The following is a 20538-nucleotide window of genomic DNA, read 5'->3' as shown; positions in this document are numbered from 1 at the left end:
GGGTGAAATGTTGCACCACAGCAGCACTGGACTCTGGACTTGTAGCTGTTCATGGTCGACCGGATCTTGCCTTGTGCACATCATGAACAGTTCCGTCGGATTCGAACTTATCACGAATACGGGCTATTGTTCGTCGTGTTGGAGGCCGTGTTCCAAACTCATTCTGCCACTGCCGTTGAACCTCTTGAATGTTCTCGTACTTCCAGAACCATTTCAATACAGTCTTGCATTCCACAAATGATAACCGTACCGCAGCCATTGTTGCTACTCGACTGTCTTCCGCTGTACTGGCGTGATCGCTCCAACACTCACACATACACGGCGAAAATTGCCAGTGCCACCTACCCGCGACAAATTAAACAGTTAACACTACACGTCCACATGAGATTAGTACGTGTAAGTCTGTTTGTTTCTAAATTATTGCATTACAAACAGTGAGTACATTTTTTTGGACCCCTCAGTATATACACAAACATTACTCCCTCCAGACTATTAGAAAGTTGTGCTGGAACTTTCTAGCAGGTGACTTTCCCTTGTCAACTATACTTTCACCTAAAAGGCTAAACGTATTTACTTCCATATAGAATGTGGTTGCAGTTTTTATCTCACGCTCTCTTTCCTTCATCTCTCCTCTTTCTCTCTTGTCCTTTCCACTCTTTCTAACACCTTCTTCCATTCTTTGTTTAACTTCAGTCCCCCATTCCAGTTCATTGTGTCTTCTTCACCTTTCTTCTCTATTGCCTTGGACTCCTTCCATTTTCTCACTAGCATTCTCTTCTCCCTTCCTATCTGCTTAGCCTCATCCCACTCACTCTATGTCATGTCCTGTTCCTCTCGTGTGTTTAAATATAAAATTTCTCTCTCTCTTAAGTCGTACATCATCCCTATGTTGTTTCAACTTGTCTTTCAGCCTCTTTTTCGTTTCTCCTATGTACACACTCTGACATTCTTTACATTTCACTTCGTAGATAATCCCTTCCTCTTCCTCTTCTCTGTTTTCCTTTTTCTTGCTTGCATTCTTCGCTATTCCTAAGATGCTTCTCCCTCCCTTCCTGTAAGTTTTAATGCCCGCTTTCCTAAACACTTTGCATATATTTTCTGTGGTCTTCCCCATACTCCTTATTCCAAACCTTCTCTCTTTTTCTTTCTCTTCCTCTCCTTCTCTCTCTCCCAATTCTCCCCTGCCCCTTTTCTTCCTTCTTCTGTTTATGTCCAGTCTATCCTGCTTCTCATGGGCATTCTTTTCCAGCTGTTTCCATAGGCTATTTATGTTGTCTTCTTCTTCACATTCTTTAGTGCATATTTTCTTTATTCTGTCCTCCATATTCTTTATAAAATTTATTTTTGTCATCTCACTTACATCACTTCTTTTGTGGCAGAATACCCCTGCTGCACACTTCTTCTGATGCCAAGAGGTTTCAATTTCTTGTCCTCTCTTCCTTTTCATCAATATATCTAGGTAGCTTAACTTGTCTTCTTCTATTTCAAGTTCCAATAACATCCCTCTTTCTTCATCTTGTATTTCTTTGGCAAAAATGTCGAGCTGCCTCTTCGTTCCCTTCCATATGCTGGAAGGAAACAGCTGGAAAAGAATGGCTATGAGAAGCAGGATAGACTGGACATAAACAGAAGATGGAAGAAAAGGGGCAGGGGAGAATTGGGAGAGAGAGAAGGAGAGGAAGAGAAAGAAAAAAGAGAAGGTTTGGAATAAGGAGTATGGGGAAGACCACAGAAAAAATATGCAGTGTGTTTAGGAAAGCGGGCATTAAAACTTACAGGAAGAGAGGGAGAAGCATCTTAGGAATAGCGAAGAATGCAAGCAAGAAAAAGGAAAACAGAGAAGAGGAAGAGGAAGGGATTATCTATGAAGTGAAATGTAAAGAATGTCAGAGTGTGTACATAGGAGAAACGAAAAAGAGGCTGAAAGACAGGTTGAAACAACATAGGGATGATGTACGACTTAAGAGAGAGAGAAATACGACATTTAAACACACGAGAGAAACAGGACATGACATAGAGTGAGTGGGATGAGGATAAGCAGATAGGAAGGGAGAAGAGAATATAGTGAGAAAATGGAAGGAGTCCAAGGCAATAAAGAAAGGTGAAGAAGACACAATGAACTGGATTGGGGGACTGAAGTTAGACAAAGAATGGAAGAAGGTGTTAGAAAGAGTGGAAAGGACAAGAGAGAAGGAGGAGAGGAGAGGGAAGAAAAATGAAGGAAAAAGAGTTGAGATAAAAAGTGCAACCACATTCTATATGGAAGTAAATATGTTTAGCCTTTTAGGTGAAAGTATAATTGACAAGGGAAAGTCACCTGCTAGAAAGTTCCAGAACAACTTTCTAATAGTCTGGAGGGAGTAATGTTTGTGTGTATATATAATGCCCTGTTTTTGTATCTTGTTACATTTGTACTTGATACAGTGTCTGAAGAAGACGTTGCTAGAAGGTTGAAACGTTACGTTTAATTTATGTTTTTAATAAAATAAATTACTGCCTTGGTCAGCACATTTAGTTTTTCATAAGTTAGATATGACGTAAGTATGTAAGGGAAATGGAGGGGAAGTGGGGGAGGAGAAGGCAGCATGCGACAGGTTCCTGCTTTTGTTGAGGAGGCATCCCACAGTCAGTACAGGGTCGTGAAATGGAAGTTGCATTTCTATAATTTTATCATTTTTATTGGGAAGTGTTCTTTTAGCCTGAGATGGTTTTAAATCGTGATTTAACAATAACAAAGGGCTTGTAAGTTTTAAAAGGTTTTAAAATGGATTCCAATTTTTCCATTTTTAATAACCAAACCTATATCCTTGTTCCTGGAATTTTGGGGAAAAAGAATTGGCGTGGCTATGGTGTATTTTGGATAGCCTATGTAACTTTAGAACCTGAAGAAGAGAACAGTTGTTCTCGAAACGTCATTCAAGGAAAACCAGTAACTCACAAAACGTAAGTAAAATAAGTCTTGTATTTTTAAAATACGTGTTCAATTTTATAGATAGGGTGTACAAAAATCAGGCATTGTTTCAAGAAATACTTCAGCAATTGAAAACATTGTTAAGGGCTTACTATTGTAGCAATAACAGCAATTGTGAAACAAATTATTTATGTGTATCAGTGTAAAGATTAAATTCTGGAGAATAGGAATGAGTAAATAATTTACTCATTATTTACTGATAAGGAAAGTAAAAAATAATGTAAGAAAATCAAGTACTTTTTACAGAACTGCATCATCAATTTACTGTAGCAACTTCGATTGTTGAGGTTTGTTTAAGAACAGATCTCGTACATATATTCTTCTGCAAATACATGTGTGTGTATATAATAGCAAACAATGACTCTTAAGAATTAAATTTCTAATGTCTTGTTAACTTTAGGATATTTATCAATTAAGTAATAGTTGCTAGGAACTAACCTGTCAACATTTTTAATTTCCACATATGGTTGTGTATTGAAGGAATGCTTTTTGAAGTATACGTCTTGAAAGTATGAATTCATGTTTAGACCTGAGGCTCCAAAATGGTATGTTCTGGAAACATCCGGTACAACACACTCTCTTCCCTTGCGTATTTCTGGCAGTCTCATCCACATGTCCCAGTCCCACATCTTAAAAGAAAAATAAGTTGAATGCATTTATCACACATAACCTAAACAATGTACAACAGTAGCTATAACTTAATAAGGTACCTTTCCATTTTTACCCAACATACAATAGCTTGTGTGCGAAAAACTAAACTGTTGTGTGGGATTACTAGCATATATATATATACATACATTATGTAAAATAATGAATATTGATGTTTACAATTTCAACAAACATAATAAGTAAACATTTTTAGATACAATAATATGCTGCTTCAAGCTGTTTTAAATGTTTATAGAAACAACAGCTATCTGAACACAAGAAAAAAATAAAAATAATGAAATTTTGCAGTAATTATAATTAAGCTAACTAATGAAGGTTCTGACTATCATCAACAAGCACTGGTTATTGTAGATGGAATATAATAAACAAAAATTGATATTGCACATTCCTATATATGTATCTGAATCATAGATTTAGAAACTTAATGATAAATGGCTATGCCTAACATTTGAACTACAGAGAAAATCTAAATTATAATATAAGTTTCTTTGGATTTTATGACAATAAGTAAATTATGTCTTTTCATATGGCAAAATAGAGTCAAATTATGCCTATGAAACTACAATTAAAATAATGACACAAAACTGAATACTTACCAATGCCACGGCAGGTTGGGTATCATTTCCTGTCATCCTCCGAGTTAATGACATCTTGCTTTCCACGGTGATGTTCAAAGTTCTTGTTGTAGATGTGCAATCAGTATTGAAATCAGAAACTTCATAATCTCATGATCCTTAATTCCTTTTTAAAATTGACAACTGGTATGTGTTTAAAGCTATGTAATCCCATTATTACAGTCCATCAGTTATGTAATGCATATTTTTCCAAGCAATTTTAACATCTGCAGTCATGGGAATTTATTTGTTCCCCTCTTCACAGACGTAACTATTCTTCATAGGTAAATATCTAAGATACTCAATATAATGCATGTGAATTTATGTTGTAGATTCCATTCTTGATATGAAATATTTCAGGAAATAAGAAAAGATTACCTCACTTTGCAGGAAGGAGTTTCTTGACACAGTATTTATTTTCTTTTCTTGAGCTAATTATTGCCAGCTTTCTTATTATGATGAATACAGTGTATATGGTAGATTCTAATATTACTCCAACAATATCAGTTCCAGTATTATTGCTACATCTGGTTTGATATGCCATCTTTGAAGGTTCTCTTTCACTGGTACTTACGTCATATTAATTTTATTTGTTCTTTTTTATTTTTCACTTTAAGGATTTCTAACCAATCATAATAATCAAATATTCTGTGATTTCTTAATTTCAAGTTGTTTTATATACACTATATGCCTTTAATGATAGTGTATCACAACATTTTGTGTCAATGAAAATGAAAGGCTTTAAGAAAGTTCCATTGGAATTTTGAAGTTTACTTACATCCATCTCAAACTCTTGACATTGATAGTTTCTTGCAATTACAAGCAGGTAATTGAAATATATAACTTATTCCTGAGTTGTATATTAAATTTAAGGTTATATTCTGCAAGTGTAGCATATGCTTTATTTGCAAAATAAGAAGATTATTGGTCAGGCCTTCCAATATCTTATTGAGAAATAACAAATTTATACCTTAGATTCCTTAATTAACTTCATTTCTCATTGCAGTGCATTGAGGTTAATCATCAAATGTCATAAAATGTGAATGTAAGATTTACTTTTAAATAATGATTTGTGAAGTTGAAACATGTATTGGTATTCACATGTAATTTTGCTATATGCAATTCCTGATGCAATTTAAATTTCATTGTTTGTGCGCATGCTAAATCATTAAGATTTTTGCTATTAATAAATCAATCATATTTGCTGCTGTCATTTAAGTATTAAGTACACAGCACAAATTTACTACTGATAATCAGTAGTTTCCTGCCAATGATTGCATGTGTATATCTGAAACATTTAATCAAATAATACAAATATATCTGTTTTGCTGTAGGTTTTTGTTTTTGATGCTATTACTTCCTCTTGTACAGTTTGTTATTTACATAAACTCATTCAACTTTCCATTTCCTTGTTGTGTCTATAAACAAGTCTTTTTCAGCTGCCCTTTGACATTTTGTAAGTTTGATTTTCCATTTCATGTGTAAAATAATTCAAATTTTTCAGTATATTGCATGTCCATCTGCAGTTTTTTTGTTTCTTTATAAGACTTCACTTTAAAGAAAGGACATGTATATTTTGATGATAATTATAATATACGTAGTTCATGGACAATAGTTTAGAATATCTTGTAAAATAAATTTGATTCTACATTGCCATATGTGTTTTATGAATCCTAAAAATATGTAACCACCAATGCTTTTTCACTAATGACTAAATTTGAAAGAACGTTTTGCTTTTAGCCTCTGGCATTTACTACTCATGTTTCTTACTCCAGTAAAGGTTTCAATGTAATAATTTAAAGGATCTGCTTTTATATTTACTGTAACGAGCTGTCCACTAATTGTTATAATTTCACTTAAAACATGACGTCTTGAAGTAGAAAGCTTTGATTCCTCTTATACAAAATAAATTACTGTATGGAGTTTGTGCTTAATTTGAACTAAATCAACACTTTCCATGTAGTTTGATTCTAAATTTGTAATAATTTTTTTGTAGTATAGTTGAACAATTCTTGATGGAAACAACTTTAGTAGCATACAGGTAATCAAAGTCTATTGACAACAAAATGGAAGTTTCAGCAGTAAATAAAATTATCAGCAGTTTATTAAAGCTTTTCTCCTCTGTTTTGTTATGAAACTGTATTTTTATATTAAGCAAAGTTGAAACTATTTTTCTCACTAAAAAACCAGTGCAATGTGAAGACTATTATGGTCATTAGCTTGTTTTTATCTTGTTCTTGTGGATAAGCTCTTTTTTTTTAAAAAAAAAAAAACCTATGTACCATGCTGCTTACTGCAATATTTCTAGAAAAAAATATGCCTTTCAGAACTCCTGGTAAGTCTGGATTTGTTGATATCATTTTAGCATATTGTTTTACTGCAATCCCATAAAACAGGCATTTTTCGCACACTACTTCACATGATCAACTACAGATGTAGTTCCATTTTGTGAAGTGTTGATTGATTCAAACTATCAACATATTTCATGATGCATGACCACTTCAAGAGACTAATATGTAACTGACCTTCTCAGGTGTGGGCCATTTGGATTCCAGTTCATCTTTATAGAGGGATCGCTTCAATATCCAGCCAAGTCCTGGCATTGTTTCAACTCTATACAACAGACTAGGATCTTCACTTGTATGTTCATATCCTTGGTCATTCCATGCAGATATGCAATATATGCTTTCATCTTCCTCAAGTAAACGTTTTGTTTGACTGAAGTAGCTGAAAAATTAATATTATTTACAGAAAACAATTATGACAAGTTGCTTTCTCTGGTTTATGAATATGGTTAATATTATTTATATATACAAGGGATAGTCTGAAAAAAAAAGTGTCAATAGTCTGCCATCTGCAGAGCTTTTTTTCTAGAGAAAGAACATGACATGAGCAGAAAGAGGAATCATTACACTAATTTTCCACATAGTCCCCAGCAACATTCAGGCACTTGTCATACTGCTTCACAAGTTACAAGAAACCCTGTTCGTAAAACTGCATCTCCTATTTACAGATGAAGTTTTGTACGGCAGCTTCCACTTCTGCTGTTGTGGTGAAATGCTTCCCTCCCAGTGCCTTCTACAGAACAGAAAAAAGTTGTCCATTTCACACTTCATCTGTAGTCCACGATTGCAACACACCTCTGTTCTCCATGCCAGCCAGGCACACACTTCTCAACTCTTCCTGTCTTCAACACAGCAGTACGTTGGCACCTTTGCAAGGAAAAGGTCATCGTGTGTTGGACAACAAAAGAAGGATGATGCATAACCATAACATATTACAAACTCAAAATCTCCACGCTTTCTGGAAATACACATATGGAAAACTTTTTCCAACTATCCCTCGTATAATTAATAAGACTACTCCTGAAGCAACGAAAGAAGAAAAAATATGCAATAAGTTGCAACAAAAGAATTTCAAATTTAGGATTGACAGTAAAAATCAGTGATGTCTCTCAGATAATGTAGGCTTTTTATTTTATATTTTCATTCATTAATTTATCTTCTTGATTTCAGTACAAAACAACATGATAAAAAAGGATGAAGAACACCCATTACTAGGCTGATATTCCAACCTGAAATATTTGATAAGTAGTATCTTTCTGATAACAGGTTCTCAATTGTTTTGCTTTGACAGGTTGATTGATTGATTTGCTTTATTTTACTTCACTTTTTGTGCCACTTTTGGCTAATTTGCGAAGATGGGGATGATGAAATTGATGAATGGACACTCACAAATATCCATGCCCAGGCTAGGATTCAAACCCAGGAGCCCTGGCATCATAGCACGATGTGCTAACCACTCCACCACGGGGGCCAGCTCTTTTAATCTGAATTTCCTTATACACACCAAAAAATTATGAAAGATGTAAAGAATGTACTAAAGTTTAGTACTATTTTTACAAAGTAGCCTTCAATATATTTACATTGAGGTCTTTCAGCCAGAAACATAATTGCTTTCAGGAAGGTTGAAGGATTAAAATCAATTCTTTTCTTGGCTACAATTCACAACTGACTTGTTTTGAGAAAGAATATTTTGTGTCGATCCGAGTTGAAATGCATCACAATGGAATAGGGACAATCTCATGCCACATGGCAATTACAATGCTTGCACATAATATTGTGATTATATGTGCCATACAAGACTCCACTGTTGAAATCACTGCATGATACTGTTTGTGAAAGATGTTCTACTAAGAACCAAAGACTTGCAATGATACCAGTTAAACAGTCAAATTTTACCAAGGGGCAACCATGGCAGCAGCTAAACAAACATCATCTGGACACCAATGCATCATCAGGTATGTGTAGTTGAGAACAAGCATGTTTACAGCTGATGACAATTTATCTTGCAATCCAAGTTTTTTTTTTCTTTTATTCTCACTGCACCTCAAATTTGATGGCTGGCCTCCCTGATGGCACAGTGGTATTGTCGTTGCCTTGTAATCAAAGGGTTCCAGGTTCGATACCCAGTGGAGGCACATAGCAGTAGCGGCTGCTGCCTATTCGCACACACGCATGTGCACACCCAAATAAATGTTCAATGTAATTGATTTTTATTATATTTATTCATTGAAAGCCATTTCTTTAAAACATCGAATGTTATCGGGCCACATTACCTTCCATTTACTTCCTTACATCAGCTTTTCTACCTGAGTAACTCGCGTCGGATGGGTGGCATGAACATAATTGGGAAGTGCACACAGCTGCACCTGGCTGCACAATGAAATGGCACTGTGTTCGACGGTGGTTAGAGGAAGCAGAAAGGCTCTTATGGCTTGGATCAAGGGCTTTCGGACTTGCTTCGCACAAGGAATTGTGACATAGTAGCAACGGACATGCGCTGTTCCCTCTTCATCATGTAGTGTTGCAATCTTTCCACTCCTTGCCGTGTGACAGAGTCGAAACTAGAGAACAACCCATGCATCATTGCAAATTGAGGGATTTTGTTTCTCAGCAAGGGAAATTTTGATCTCTTTCACCTCATGCGGTTCTGAGCAAAGCATTGAAATCTGAATGAGGGGAGGGTGGGAAAGGAAGGGGGAGGGCATGGCATGTAGTGACAAGTGTATTCAACCATGCAAGGCCAGATGCAATGAGGGGGAATATGTTGATACAGGTGCTGGAAAAAGTGTTTTATAAAATGTCAGTCATTTGAATTAAAAACATTCACAATGTTGAAGGAATTGGTGTATTTAGATGCTCTGACTTGTATTTGGAAGTTCAATGAAAATTTGAAATAATCAAGAGTTTAATCTTGTATTTTTGTCACAGAACAATCAATCTAATTCTTCATTCAGTGCATATGAGAATCTGTAAATTGTACTATTATGTCACTGATTTGAGATAATTTTTGTAGAGGTGCTGGCAAGAACTAGTTGCATTTGATTAGGGTTTCGAGGATCCTCATTACAATGACTAAAGTGAATAACTACATTAAAAATGGCAATTAACTTATGATGAAATGTTTATGTGACATTAAATTTGGGTTTCTGATTGGACATATTTACATTGAAGAAAGATAATATACATTATTAAAACACTGCAATTACACAAAATTCTGGCAATATTATTATCCTTTACAAACCATAGCAGTTTATTGGCATAGCGTTGCGAGTGATTTTGTCAGGTTGTCAAATGCTAAATTTTCTACAGGTCACGAAAGAGACCAAACAACACATCTTCTGTCGTGATCGATTAAAAAAATCACTAGGGTATTTCGATTTTGTAATAAACCTTATTTTTTAAAAATTTTCATGAAATATAACTCTGCTATCGTCTCATCATCAGGGAAAGGTGTGCCATAACTTGGATTGCAAATGCGATTAGCAGAAATGGGCAGGAATAATTGAGTGGGAATAACAATTCTTCTGGACACGAGGCCAAGGTGCACACCCATAGACCCAGACCACGAGCCGCCACTGGCACACAGTGGTTCAGATTCCACTTTAAACAGTAGGCCCAGTCCCGATTAGTGGACTTAAAACAGCAAATCAATCAATCAATTAAATTTGACAGAAAGGCTATTAAAAGTTTTAAACAGCAGATCTATTTTCATTAAGTTTCCTCAATAACAATGAAAAGTTTTGTGCACCATATTTATCATTATGTAAAATTGATGACTTTAATCGCAAGACATTTCCTTGCGCATTATGCCTTCAAATTTTTACTGCACATGCCTTCTGTCCACCATCTTGCAACTAGAAGACTAATGCTGACCAGAGGTAGCAGAGAAAATTTCTGTTAGCTGAGGTAAAAGTTGCTACCTCTCAATATTCAGGTAACAAGTGATTTGCTCGAACATAGAGCATTCCTGGAGGGACCTGAACATAGCCTCAAAATATTTTGGTGTTTGGCTAGGCATATCTTCCTGGTGAAGCACTTTCAGCAATGAAAGAAGTTTGGCACGCATATCTCACAATCTTCTGTGCTGTCTGGAGGTACCTATTAATTTGTGATTCCCTCTCATCCAATATAAAATAATTTTTGTCATTCATCCTTCTTGTAAGTTAATGATATAGAAAAGCTATCCCAACAAGGAAAATATAAAAATCTACAAATGAATTTACAAAAAAAGAAAGTGCAAAAAAAAGCGAGAAAAAAAACAATTGAAAGACAATTGAAAAGAATTTGCACTACATGGCAATATTTGTGTATAAACAGAAATTATCAAACAAATTTTTAACTTTTTGAGAAAGTCAGGCATGTAAATTTTTCAATTCCCTCTTATAGTCCCGTGAGGCATTTTATTTTTCTGCAGCCAGATATTAATACAAATAATAACATGACTTTGATGTACGATTTGTTTGTCTGAGCACAAGCAATAGCAAAGGAAATCAAATGATAGTGGCTTAGCTAAAGGTGCACAAGTGAGATATGAGATAAGATAAGGCAGTGAAGAAAGTTGGCCACTGCTGGGAAAAAAATTAAAGAGTTTTAATTTATGGTTTGAAAGTGGTTGTTTCCTTATATTTAAGAAAAATATACATTTATGAATGTTTTTAAAATTACCTAAAGAAGTCTGGTGACACATCCAAATCCTCTTCAACAATTATAGCATATTTGGCATTAGGAAATATGTTAAATGTGGCAGTAAGGGAGGCCTTGTAATGCTGTGATATTCTTGCATTTTTGACACCAATAGGTGTGTGCTGAATACCTCTCAGACCAAATAACTTTGTAACTTCCAATGGCTCTTCAAAGTATCCATCAATAAATACTGTTATCATCTCAGGATTGGCTCCATGTGCTGATAGTAAAGACCTCAACATTCTGAAAAAATGAAACTTTCACAGTTAGAAGAATCTAGAAGAAGTTTTTTAATTATATATTTGAACCAGCTAACTTTGATATTCCAATATTAATAGTAATAATTAGGGCTGAGTCGATACTGATGCCAATGTATCTGAATTGGCTAATACCAGTGGTATCATGTATCAGAAAATATCAGTTGGAATTCATCTACAGACACCAGCCAATACTTTTCCAGCATATTGGTCTTACATAGGGCCCAGAAAAATGTTGTGCGACACTTTCGCGGAGTCTAATTGTCCTGGAAATATGCAAAATTCAAACTTTCATTTTATTGTGCACCAATTTTGCATGAAAAACTGAATGTTGTGATTACATAACATCTATTTTAACATTCTGATGCAATTCTTGAATATTCCAAAGCAAATATCTTGGTGAATTGATTTACACACCAATATTGATCAATATTTTGAACAAATTTTAATTATTGCAATTTTTTTAAGTATGAGTGTTGGTAGGAATCTGTAAGAGTTTAAGCATTGGCATTGGTTCAAAGTGGTATCTGCTCAGCCCTAGTAATAATGCCTACAACCATCTTTCTAGATCCTTACATCAAGGAACTGTTTTTTTATTCATTTATTGCTATTCTTTCTTTCTTTCAGTATATGCAGTGTTTGAATTCAACTTGCATTGGTCACACATGGTCTCTAGTCTGGGGTCGCACATATAATATTGAAATTTTCGTTATGCAGAAAATTACTTATTTTGTCTTGAATATTTATTTTTATCAAATAAAATATACGTTTAATAGTTTTATATAACCTCAATTGTTTGTAAATAAAGATTTAATTGTAATAATAATTGATGGTTTGGCATTGTAGACCATTAATTGAATGCATTTAAAAAACCCAGTCTCTGACACTGAGCGCAACCAACAATGTACTTTTCTCGTGTGACCCATGAAGGGTTAAACACCCCTCCCCCTAACTGACATTTTTACTCCAAGGCTTCACATTTCTAAATCTGTTCCCAACAGGAAAAGATCCTCCTGTCTGACAGAAGGACACAAGCAAGAATTGATACTACAGAAGACATTGTCATTCTCACTAGACAACTACATAAAAGCATTTAAAAGATATTAATATAGGTATACATGTAGACATTATATATTATATTAAATATAAACCATTAACTGGAATATTATTTGTGGCTGATGTATAATTTTGAAATCTTAATTTTCAACATTTCAGATGAACTCTTAATACAAGGAGCATTCAATAAATAACCGGAAAAATTGTATAAAAAATCTAAAATACGACCGTGATTGTTATATGTTTGTTATTTTGTGAAGGCACCTGTAAGCTATTCATAGCTGGGGTTAGCATGCCTGCCTCACGCATGAAACACTGGGAAACAGTTACACAAGATGGCGGCACCTTTACAGGAGTGCTCCAACCTGGAGAAGCAAAGTGTCATGAGATTTTTGTTGAGTGAAGGCGTGAAACCAATAGAAATTCATCGCCACATGACAGTTCAGTACGGTGACAGCTGTATGAGTCGATCACAAGTGTAAGAGTGGGCTGAGAAGTTCCAACAGTGTTGAAGATTCTCCGTGTCCAGGTTGCTCTGTCACTGCAGTCACGGAAAGCAACATTGCTCAAGTGGAGGACTTGATACGGGAGAACCGGTGTATTACTGTCAGTGAAATTGCTACCCAGATGGAAGTAAGTGTAGGATCAGCCCACCATATCAGGCAGTCATTACATACTGGGGTTCAGGAAAGTGTGTGCGAGGTAGGTTCTGAAACATTTGACACTGGAAATGAAGGAGAGATGTGTTGAGGTGTGCAGGGAGCTTTTGCACCATTATGAAGGTGACGGTGAGGCATTTTTTCATCGTATTGTCACTGGAGATGAAAGTTTGGTTCATTTCTATGAACCAGAAAGTAAGAGGACAACAATGAAATTACGACATCCTTCGTCTCCCAGACTGAAGAAGATGCGTGCTTAACAGAGTGCCAGAAAGGTCATGTAAACTATGTTTTGGGACCACAAGGAGCCAAATCTTGAACATAACATGCCCAGAGGTCATAATGTAAACAGTACCACCTACTCCAACCTTTTGCGCTATAAACTGAAACTAGCCATTGTGCAGAGACAATGTGGTCTGGTGTCCACTGGTGTGCCTTTGCTCCACACTGCCAGTGTCCCATTGTCTACCATCAAGGACCTAAAGTTTCAGTGCTTACCCCACCTTCCATATTTGCCCAATCTCACACCTTCTGATCTCCACACCTTTGGCCCACTGAAAGATGCACTAAGTGGATCGAGGTTCCAGAATGACGATGAAGTCCAGTCAGCGGTGCATGAGTGGTTACGCATGCGTCCAAAATAATTTTCTCCCTGTGGAATCAGTGCCCTTATCAAGCGCTGGCATTGAATTAGGGGAGGGGGGGCTATGTCGAAACATAGTACTGTAGTTGCTTGTAATAAATATTTGTTACAACATATTTCCATTTATATATTGAATGAGCCTTGTATTATGTGATAGAAACTGCTCTCTTTACACTATTTAACCTGTAAGAATGCATGTATGGGTAAACATTACCCAAGCAAATTTGAAATATATTCTTTTATTATTATTTCAAATGCATGTCAGAGGCCACCCTTCTCAATACCTATCCAGTGAACTCTTTGGACTATCAGAACCTTGAATCAGCTGCAAGACTTTGTTAATTCTGTTTTCAGGGCTGTAGAATCACTGGCTGGGTAAATTTCACGCATACATGTGCTAATATGTTTCAGTTTGGTATTTCAACATATTCTTTTTTTTCTCATTTTCAATTGCACAATGCAATTAAAATGTTCGAACTTAATAAAATTAGTTTAATCAATAAATGTATTGTTATCCATGTGCTTTAAAACAGTTATAATGTGGACTTAACAAATAATTTTTGCTTGCATATTTAGCAAGCACATGTAGTTGCATCCTGACAGGAAGTGCTCGTCTTGCAGTCTTCTTTTCTTAGTCTTTATCAATAGCGTATTACAATAAAAAATGATCAAAGGGAATAAAATTAGTTTCATGAATGAGGGTGTTATTATTTACAGCCTTTAAAAGAATTTATAATCCAAACTTAAGAAGTAATTCATGATTGGGAAAAGAGAGACGCGGTAGTATATAAATACGGAGAAACTAGTACTCACTTTTATCCGCGAAGCTGTTTTTTCTTCTTTTTCGATTAATTTCAGTGGCCACTGCCACCATCCTCGTTGGAACTTGCTGCGCTGTCGCTTGGCGTGCGTCTTTTGTTCGTAGTTGAAAAAGAGATACTCCACACTCCAGAACTACAACACATCCGATATGGAAGATACGCGGATGACACAATAGTTGTATACAAAAAGGCAGAAGAACTCAACCTCCTAGTGAACAAACTAAATAACATCCACCCCAGGCTCAACTTCACCGTAGAGCATGAAAAACTTGGTAAAATCAACTTCCTGGACATCACCATCAGCCGTGCACTTAACAAATTCACAACCACCGTCTACAGAAAACCGGATGCAGGCAACCAGTACATACATGCTCTCTCTAGCCATCCCCCTAAGCAAAAAGCCAATGTGTGGCTAAACTTTTATCGAAGAGCCTTCTCCTACTGTGGCAAAGAAGATGATCTACGAGAGGAAATAGCCACCATCACAGAAATAGCCCTGAAACATGGCTACACTGAATCACAACTTTCCACTTGGTGCAGTAAGGCGGAAATACAGGTCAGACACCCTAACCTACCACAATCAACCCAGCCACAACCAACCCCCAGCGACCAATATAAATGGTTTGCCTTCCCCTACCATCCCACCACTTCCAACCGCATAGCCAAAGCCCTTCTCCCATTTGGCATCAAAGTAGCGCACAAACCCAACTCCAAAGTAACTGATAAACTGAACAAGCACAAACGGTACTTCCTCTCCCCCCTTGACAACCCAGGTGTATATGATGCAGAGTGTGAATGCAAGGCTCATTACATCGGCAGGTCCATCAGATCTGTCAATGAAAGAATCAACAGCACCTAGGAGATGCGAAAAAAGCCCAACCCACTACTGGTCTTGCTAGACATATCAAATACAATAGCCATAAAATTCAAAAGGTTCGAGTCAAACACACTGCCCACACGCTCATAGACACCAAAATCAAGGAAACGCACGCCATAATGCACTTCCCGCACGAACTAAACATCGATAGCGGGCAAGCGCACCATACTTGGATTCCACTACTGCAGCAGTTATCGCCCGGAAATAGCAGACGACGCACCAAGATGCACAGCGCACCTAGCAGCGCACCTAACGGCAGCCAGAAAACTACGAACAAAAGACGCACGCCAAGCGACAGCGCAGCAAGTTCCAATGAGGATGGTGGCAGTGGCCACTGAAATTAATCGAAAAAGAAGAAAAAACAGCTTCGCGGATAAAAGTGAGTACTAGTTTATATTTTTAAGAAGTAATTTTACAATTTTGTTTGTGGCACCCATTGTGCCTGGTGGATGGCATGCAGGTTAACAACATACCTGGTATTACTTCTATAATTAATATTTTGAAGAAAATGTGAAGTGCATATCTTGATGTCAAAACCCATCTGCCAATTAATAATAACCAGTTCATTCTTCTAAATCTCAATATAATTAGTTATTGTATTTTTGTAATATTATTGAGTCTTTCACATATTGCCTTACCTATACAGATAGTGTGGCCTGTTACTTGCTATAATTGCTACCGGGACATCATGGACTTGGTTATTCAACACCTGAAACATTAATTCATTGTTCAGACAAGGTTATGTATTGATACTTTGATTCTAACATACGAAATTCTGACATTCCAATAAAAATTATTATTATTGTTTAACATATTACACACACACACTATGTACATTTAAATAAAAATACTTCTATTATTACTTTGACTGCAAATAAGAGAGCATAATGAAAAATAATGTAAGACTAGGACATGCACATTGATCAAATACAAGAGTTACAATGCTAAAGTTCGTAGGGCATCTGACTGCATGCAAGGTTTAAATACAAGGGTGGGTAATCTCAAGCAGTGTTGTTAAAGGTCTACGAACCCATAAATTCTATTGGGTTCCACTGCAGGACTGGAACATTTTTCTCGCTCAATTTGAATTTGGTCCAAGTTGCGAATTGTTTAATTGAAAAAAGGTTCCTGGACCATATATAAATTCACCCGGAAAAAAGGTTTCTGAACCGAATTGAAATACTTTAAACATAAAAAGGTTCTTTACGGTCTAGAACCCATTTACACTTGTTGATTTTCTCTCCAGGATCGGAATTGAATTTATTTACAATTCCTGGACCTTTAACAACCCTGATCTCAAGTCAAGAATTGATCTCTTGATGTCCCTGCATAAGAAGCCCTGGGACTCACCCAACTTCTCATCAATGACATACCTAGGGATTAAAGGCAGCTGTAGTACACCATATCAACTACAGGCAAGATCGAGAATGTGTGGAGGACCTTTAAAATCACCTTTGAGCTTTCACGATTTGGTGCCAAGCACAAGGAACAACTTTACTTTTTATACTATTGAAAATATAATCAGCAAGTTATCACAATAATTTTCTTTAATGTATTTGTATGTTTGATTTAATGTCTTTTCTTTCCAACAACCAATTTTACAATTAATAAATGCTGTTAACAATGTAAATAATTATTACTCTAAATGTGTAATACAAATACACCAGAATACAAACATATTATTACACACAAAATACAAAAAAAAAAAAAGAAGCAAAGAATATAATATACTGTGTGTTCATTTCGATCTTCAGCCGAGAGATCGGGAGATCAAACGATGCCAGGAATGTGTGAATGTAGCTGGACATCACTTTGAACAACTCTTTATACAAGGCACGTCCAGAAAGTAAGTTCCGTTTGGTAATAAAATTAAATTGTGTACAGATACAGAAAAGTTATTTATTGCACAAAATTCTACAACTCTTAAACTACTTTTCCACATAACTGCCAAAATTTTGCAGGCATTTGTCATAGCGTGGCACAAGTTTTTGTATACCTTCTTCATAGAAATTTGCCGCCTGTGTCTTCAACCAGTTGGAAACAGTTTCTTTCAGCTCGTCGTCATTGTTGAAGTGTTGACCGCCAAGGAAAGACTTGAGATGTAAGAACAGATGAAAGTCGCTAGGCTCGAGGTCAGGGCTGTACGGAGGATGGTCAAACACGTCCCAGCCAAATCCCTGTAGGAGGTTTTTCGTCACATTTGCAGTGTGTGGTCGTGCGTTGTCGTGAAGAAAAACAACACCTTTTGACAGCAATCCTCGACGCTTATTCTGTATTGCGCAATAATAATAATACAGAATAATACAGAATAAGCGTCTAGGGAACAGATTTCAAGGTCCATACCTAATTTTTTTTGCTACGTTCTAGACATGTGCTATTTATAGATCTTTGCATTTCATGTACACAGTACACATCTACTGAAATTCTATAGGAACTAAAATACCTAAATGAACTATAAATTCCTATAAATGCCTATTTTCACTAGAAAAATGCCTTTTAACCATTCGCTTAACTTTATTTTTTTTTTATGAAGAACGACCCTTAATTTCCACCACAAAGGTTTGAGAATACCCGATGGTGCTGTGGTAACATCGTCCCCATGTAATCGCTACTGGGTGGAGGTACATAGTGGTTCAGATCCTACTTTAAACTGTATGTCCAGTCCCGATTGGCCTTACTGTGCATAAAGTGGACTTAAAACACCAACTCAATCAAACAAAGGGTTGAGACACTTGAACTTTGAGACCTTGAAATCCGAGCAGTAAAAGAAGCAATGCAAGAGCAAGGGGTGTCAACAAGTGCAAATTTTCACCATCTTCCAGCTTGCATTGTGAAATTGAAAAAATGTGGAGTGAACTGACTGGATGAGATGTTCTTCATTGTTAAATGCTGTACTTCCTAGGCAATTAAAGGGACCATAGGTGTAACACACCAAACAAAATTTGGTCTGTTTTGGGATGTATCCAGCTACAAAATGATTCAGTTGTTAAAACAGGGCCTGCATTATTCTCGGTCTCCAACAGTGTAAGAGCATGGGAAGATTCCAAGAATACCTCCATCTGATTGGCTGTTTCAAGTGCCTGCTGTGCCGACTAGAAATGGTAAATCTGCAAGTGACCAATTGACCAATAATGTCGCCTATTTCCTCCACTGACACAACAGTTAGGTGAAAGGGGAGGGTTTGTGCCAGAAACTACAACTGCCCTAGTATAGAGGCTGTTCATCAAGGAGAGAAGACCACTTCAAACCTGCCTGCTGTTTGAGTTTTGATGTTGACTTTTTTGGGTACACTTTATGAATAGATAGACTAATTGGTAGTTGACCTACAGTTTAAAAGGGATACGAACCACTATGTGCCTCCAATGGATATCAAACGTATGACCTCTTCGTTACAAGGCGACGACGTTACCACTATGCCTCGGGGAGAACCCAATCTGCCTTGAGAATCAGGAGAAGTTGCATTTTAAAAGTTTGCACCAATAAGTTCCTGCGGCATAGAGAGATGGTTCTCCATGGACACTTCTGGTTTGTAACGATCACATTGAAAGTTAATGGGTTTGTTACAATCCAGAAGTGTCTGTGACTGTACATTGAGGAACATTAAAAAAAATCTCTCTCTTCTCTTAGTTAGATTGCAAGGTAGTTGGAAACACTTCATTACTCCAGTATCTTGATAAGAGAGTGAAGGGGAGGAAGATCATTGCAGATAAGACCACCCATACTGTGAGTCACTGAACCTGAGGTGTAGGTAGGCTATATTCACGTAAACTTGTTTCTTGAAAGTTTTCTCATGGAGTCATCAGACATCAACTTGGTAGTTTATGGAAGAATTTTAGGTGTTCCTTCCTCTGTCTGTGAGAGTATGTGTGTGCACCAACACCTCTTTCTTCATAAGTTTCACGTATTTCTATTGCATCGATTAATTGCTGTCATGGGAATGAACCAGATTAGCAATGAATAAATAAGGAAGGATAAAAAAATATCAAAATTCCTGACATGAGTTTCTTCTCTACTCTTGATTTTTCTTATTCAGTTTGAGTTTTAAGTCTACTTTTATGCACAAATAGGCTAATTGGGACTGGACATACAATTTAAGGTAAGATCCGAACCACAATGTGCCTCCATGGGGTATCAAACTCGGGACCCCTTGTTTACAAGGCAACGACGTTACCAAGAGAAGAGAAAATAAAAATGTTTTACATTTTGCATATGTGGCAGTATTCTTTAGATGTTGTCTTGGGAGAATCTGTTAACCCTTTAACCTTCATTATTTTGAAGGATAAAACTAGTTGAAGCCATGTTCACTCATGGTGATTTCTGAGAAGTAACGAGGAAATGAAGTCACAGAATGCGCAATAGTTTCCCTCGCGTTTTTTGGAGAGAAAAAAGAATGGTATACAAATCTATTCTACAATAAGTTGTTGTGTCTCTTAACTGCATTTTGCAGACTAATGAGGCTCTGTCGTCTGGGCTCATGCAGTGGGGCTTCTGACCTGTCCTATTCATATTTGTTTGTGATTCTCATTTCACAAATTTCATCACCTTTAATCCTAATCTTTGTGATTATCTGAAAGTGGCAGAAAAGCGTGGTAAAATAAATTAATTCAATAAATCAGTGTGTCACTGTGTTTCTCACTTTTATTTCTCTTCCTGATCGAAAAACAATATTCCAAAGATATAGCTAATGCATCATGTGAATTATTTTCCAACATCATCATGTGCTTAATCATTCCTTAGAGCATAGACTGAACTCTAAGTGAGGCTCTGCACTGTCCGCCCTTAGTGCAATCGACACATACGAACTGTTATAGTCTGATGTCAAGGAACAAATTTCTCGTATACATTAAAAAGATCCCAGCCTCTGTGGCAGAGTGGTTAGCACAGCACGCTACAACACAATGGGTCCCAATCTCGGCCTTGGCATGGGTGTTCATTGTGAGTGT

At 36.5% G+C, this 20538-nt stretch overlaps 1 protein-coding gene across 6 annotated transcripts in view; it reads right to left on the bottom strand.

Annotated features, from left to right (window-relative positions):
• LOC145984049 (protein O-linked-mannose beta-1,2-N-acetylglucosaminyltransferase 1-like) overlaps nt 1–20538 on the bottom strand; it is a 570971-nt gene that overhangs the window by 12117 nt on the left and 538316 nt on the right. For all 6 annotated transcript variants that reach the window (XM_083117391.1, XM_083117388.1, XM_083117389.1 and 3 more), the window contains 4 exons: nt 16234–16304; nt 11265–11525; nt 6780–6981; nt 3410–3600 (listed from right to left, as the gene is read on the bottom strand). In XM_083117391.1, coding sequence (XP_082973517.1) covers nt 3410–3600; nt 6780–6981; nt 11265–11525; nt 16234–16304 — 725 coding nt within the window. The remainder of the gene's footprint in view (nt 1–3409; nt 3601–6779; nt 6982–11264; nt 11526–16233; nt 16305–20538) is intronic.

This window comes from Lepisma saccharinum, chromosome 2 (genome assembly GCF_977018435.1).
Source record: "Lepisma saccharinum chromosome 2, izLepSacc3.1, whole genome shotgun sequence".
NCBI lineage: Eukaryota > Metazoa > Arthropoda > Insecta > Zygentoma > Lepismatidae > Lepisma > Lepisma saccharinum.
Note: the sequence above shows the minus strand (reverse complement) of the source record. Positions and strands in the feature narration are given on the sequence as shown.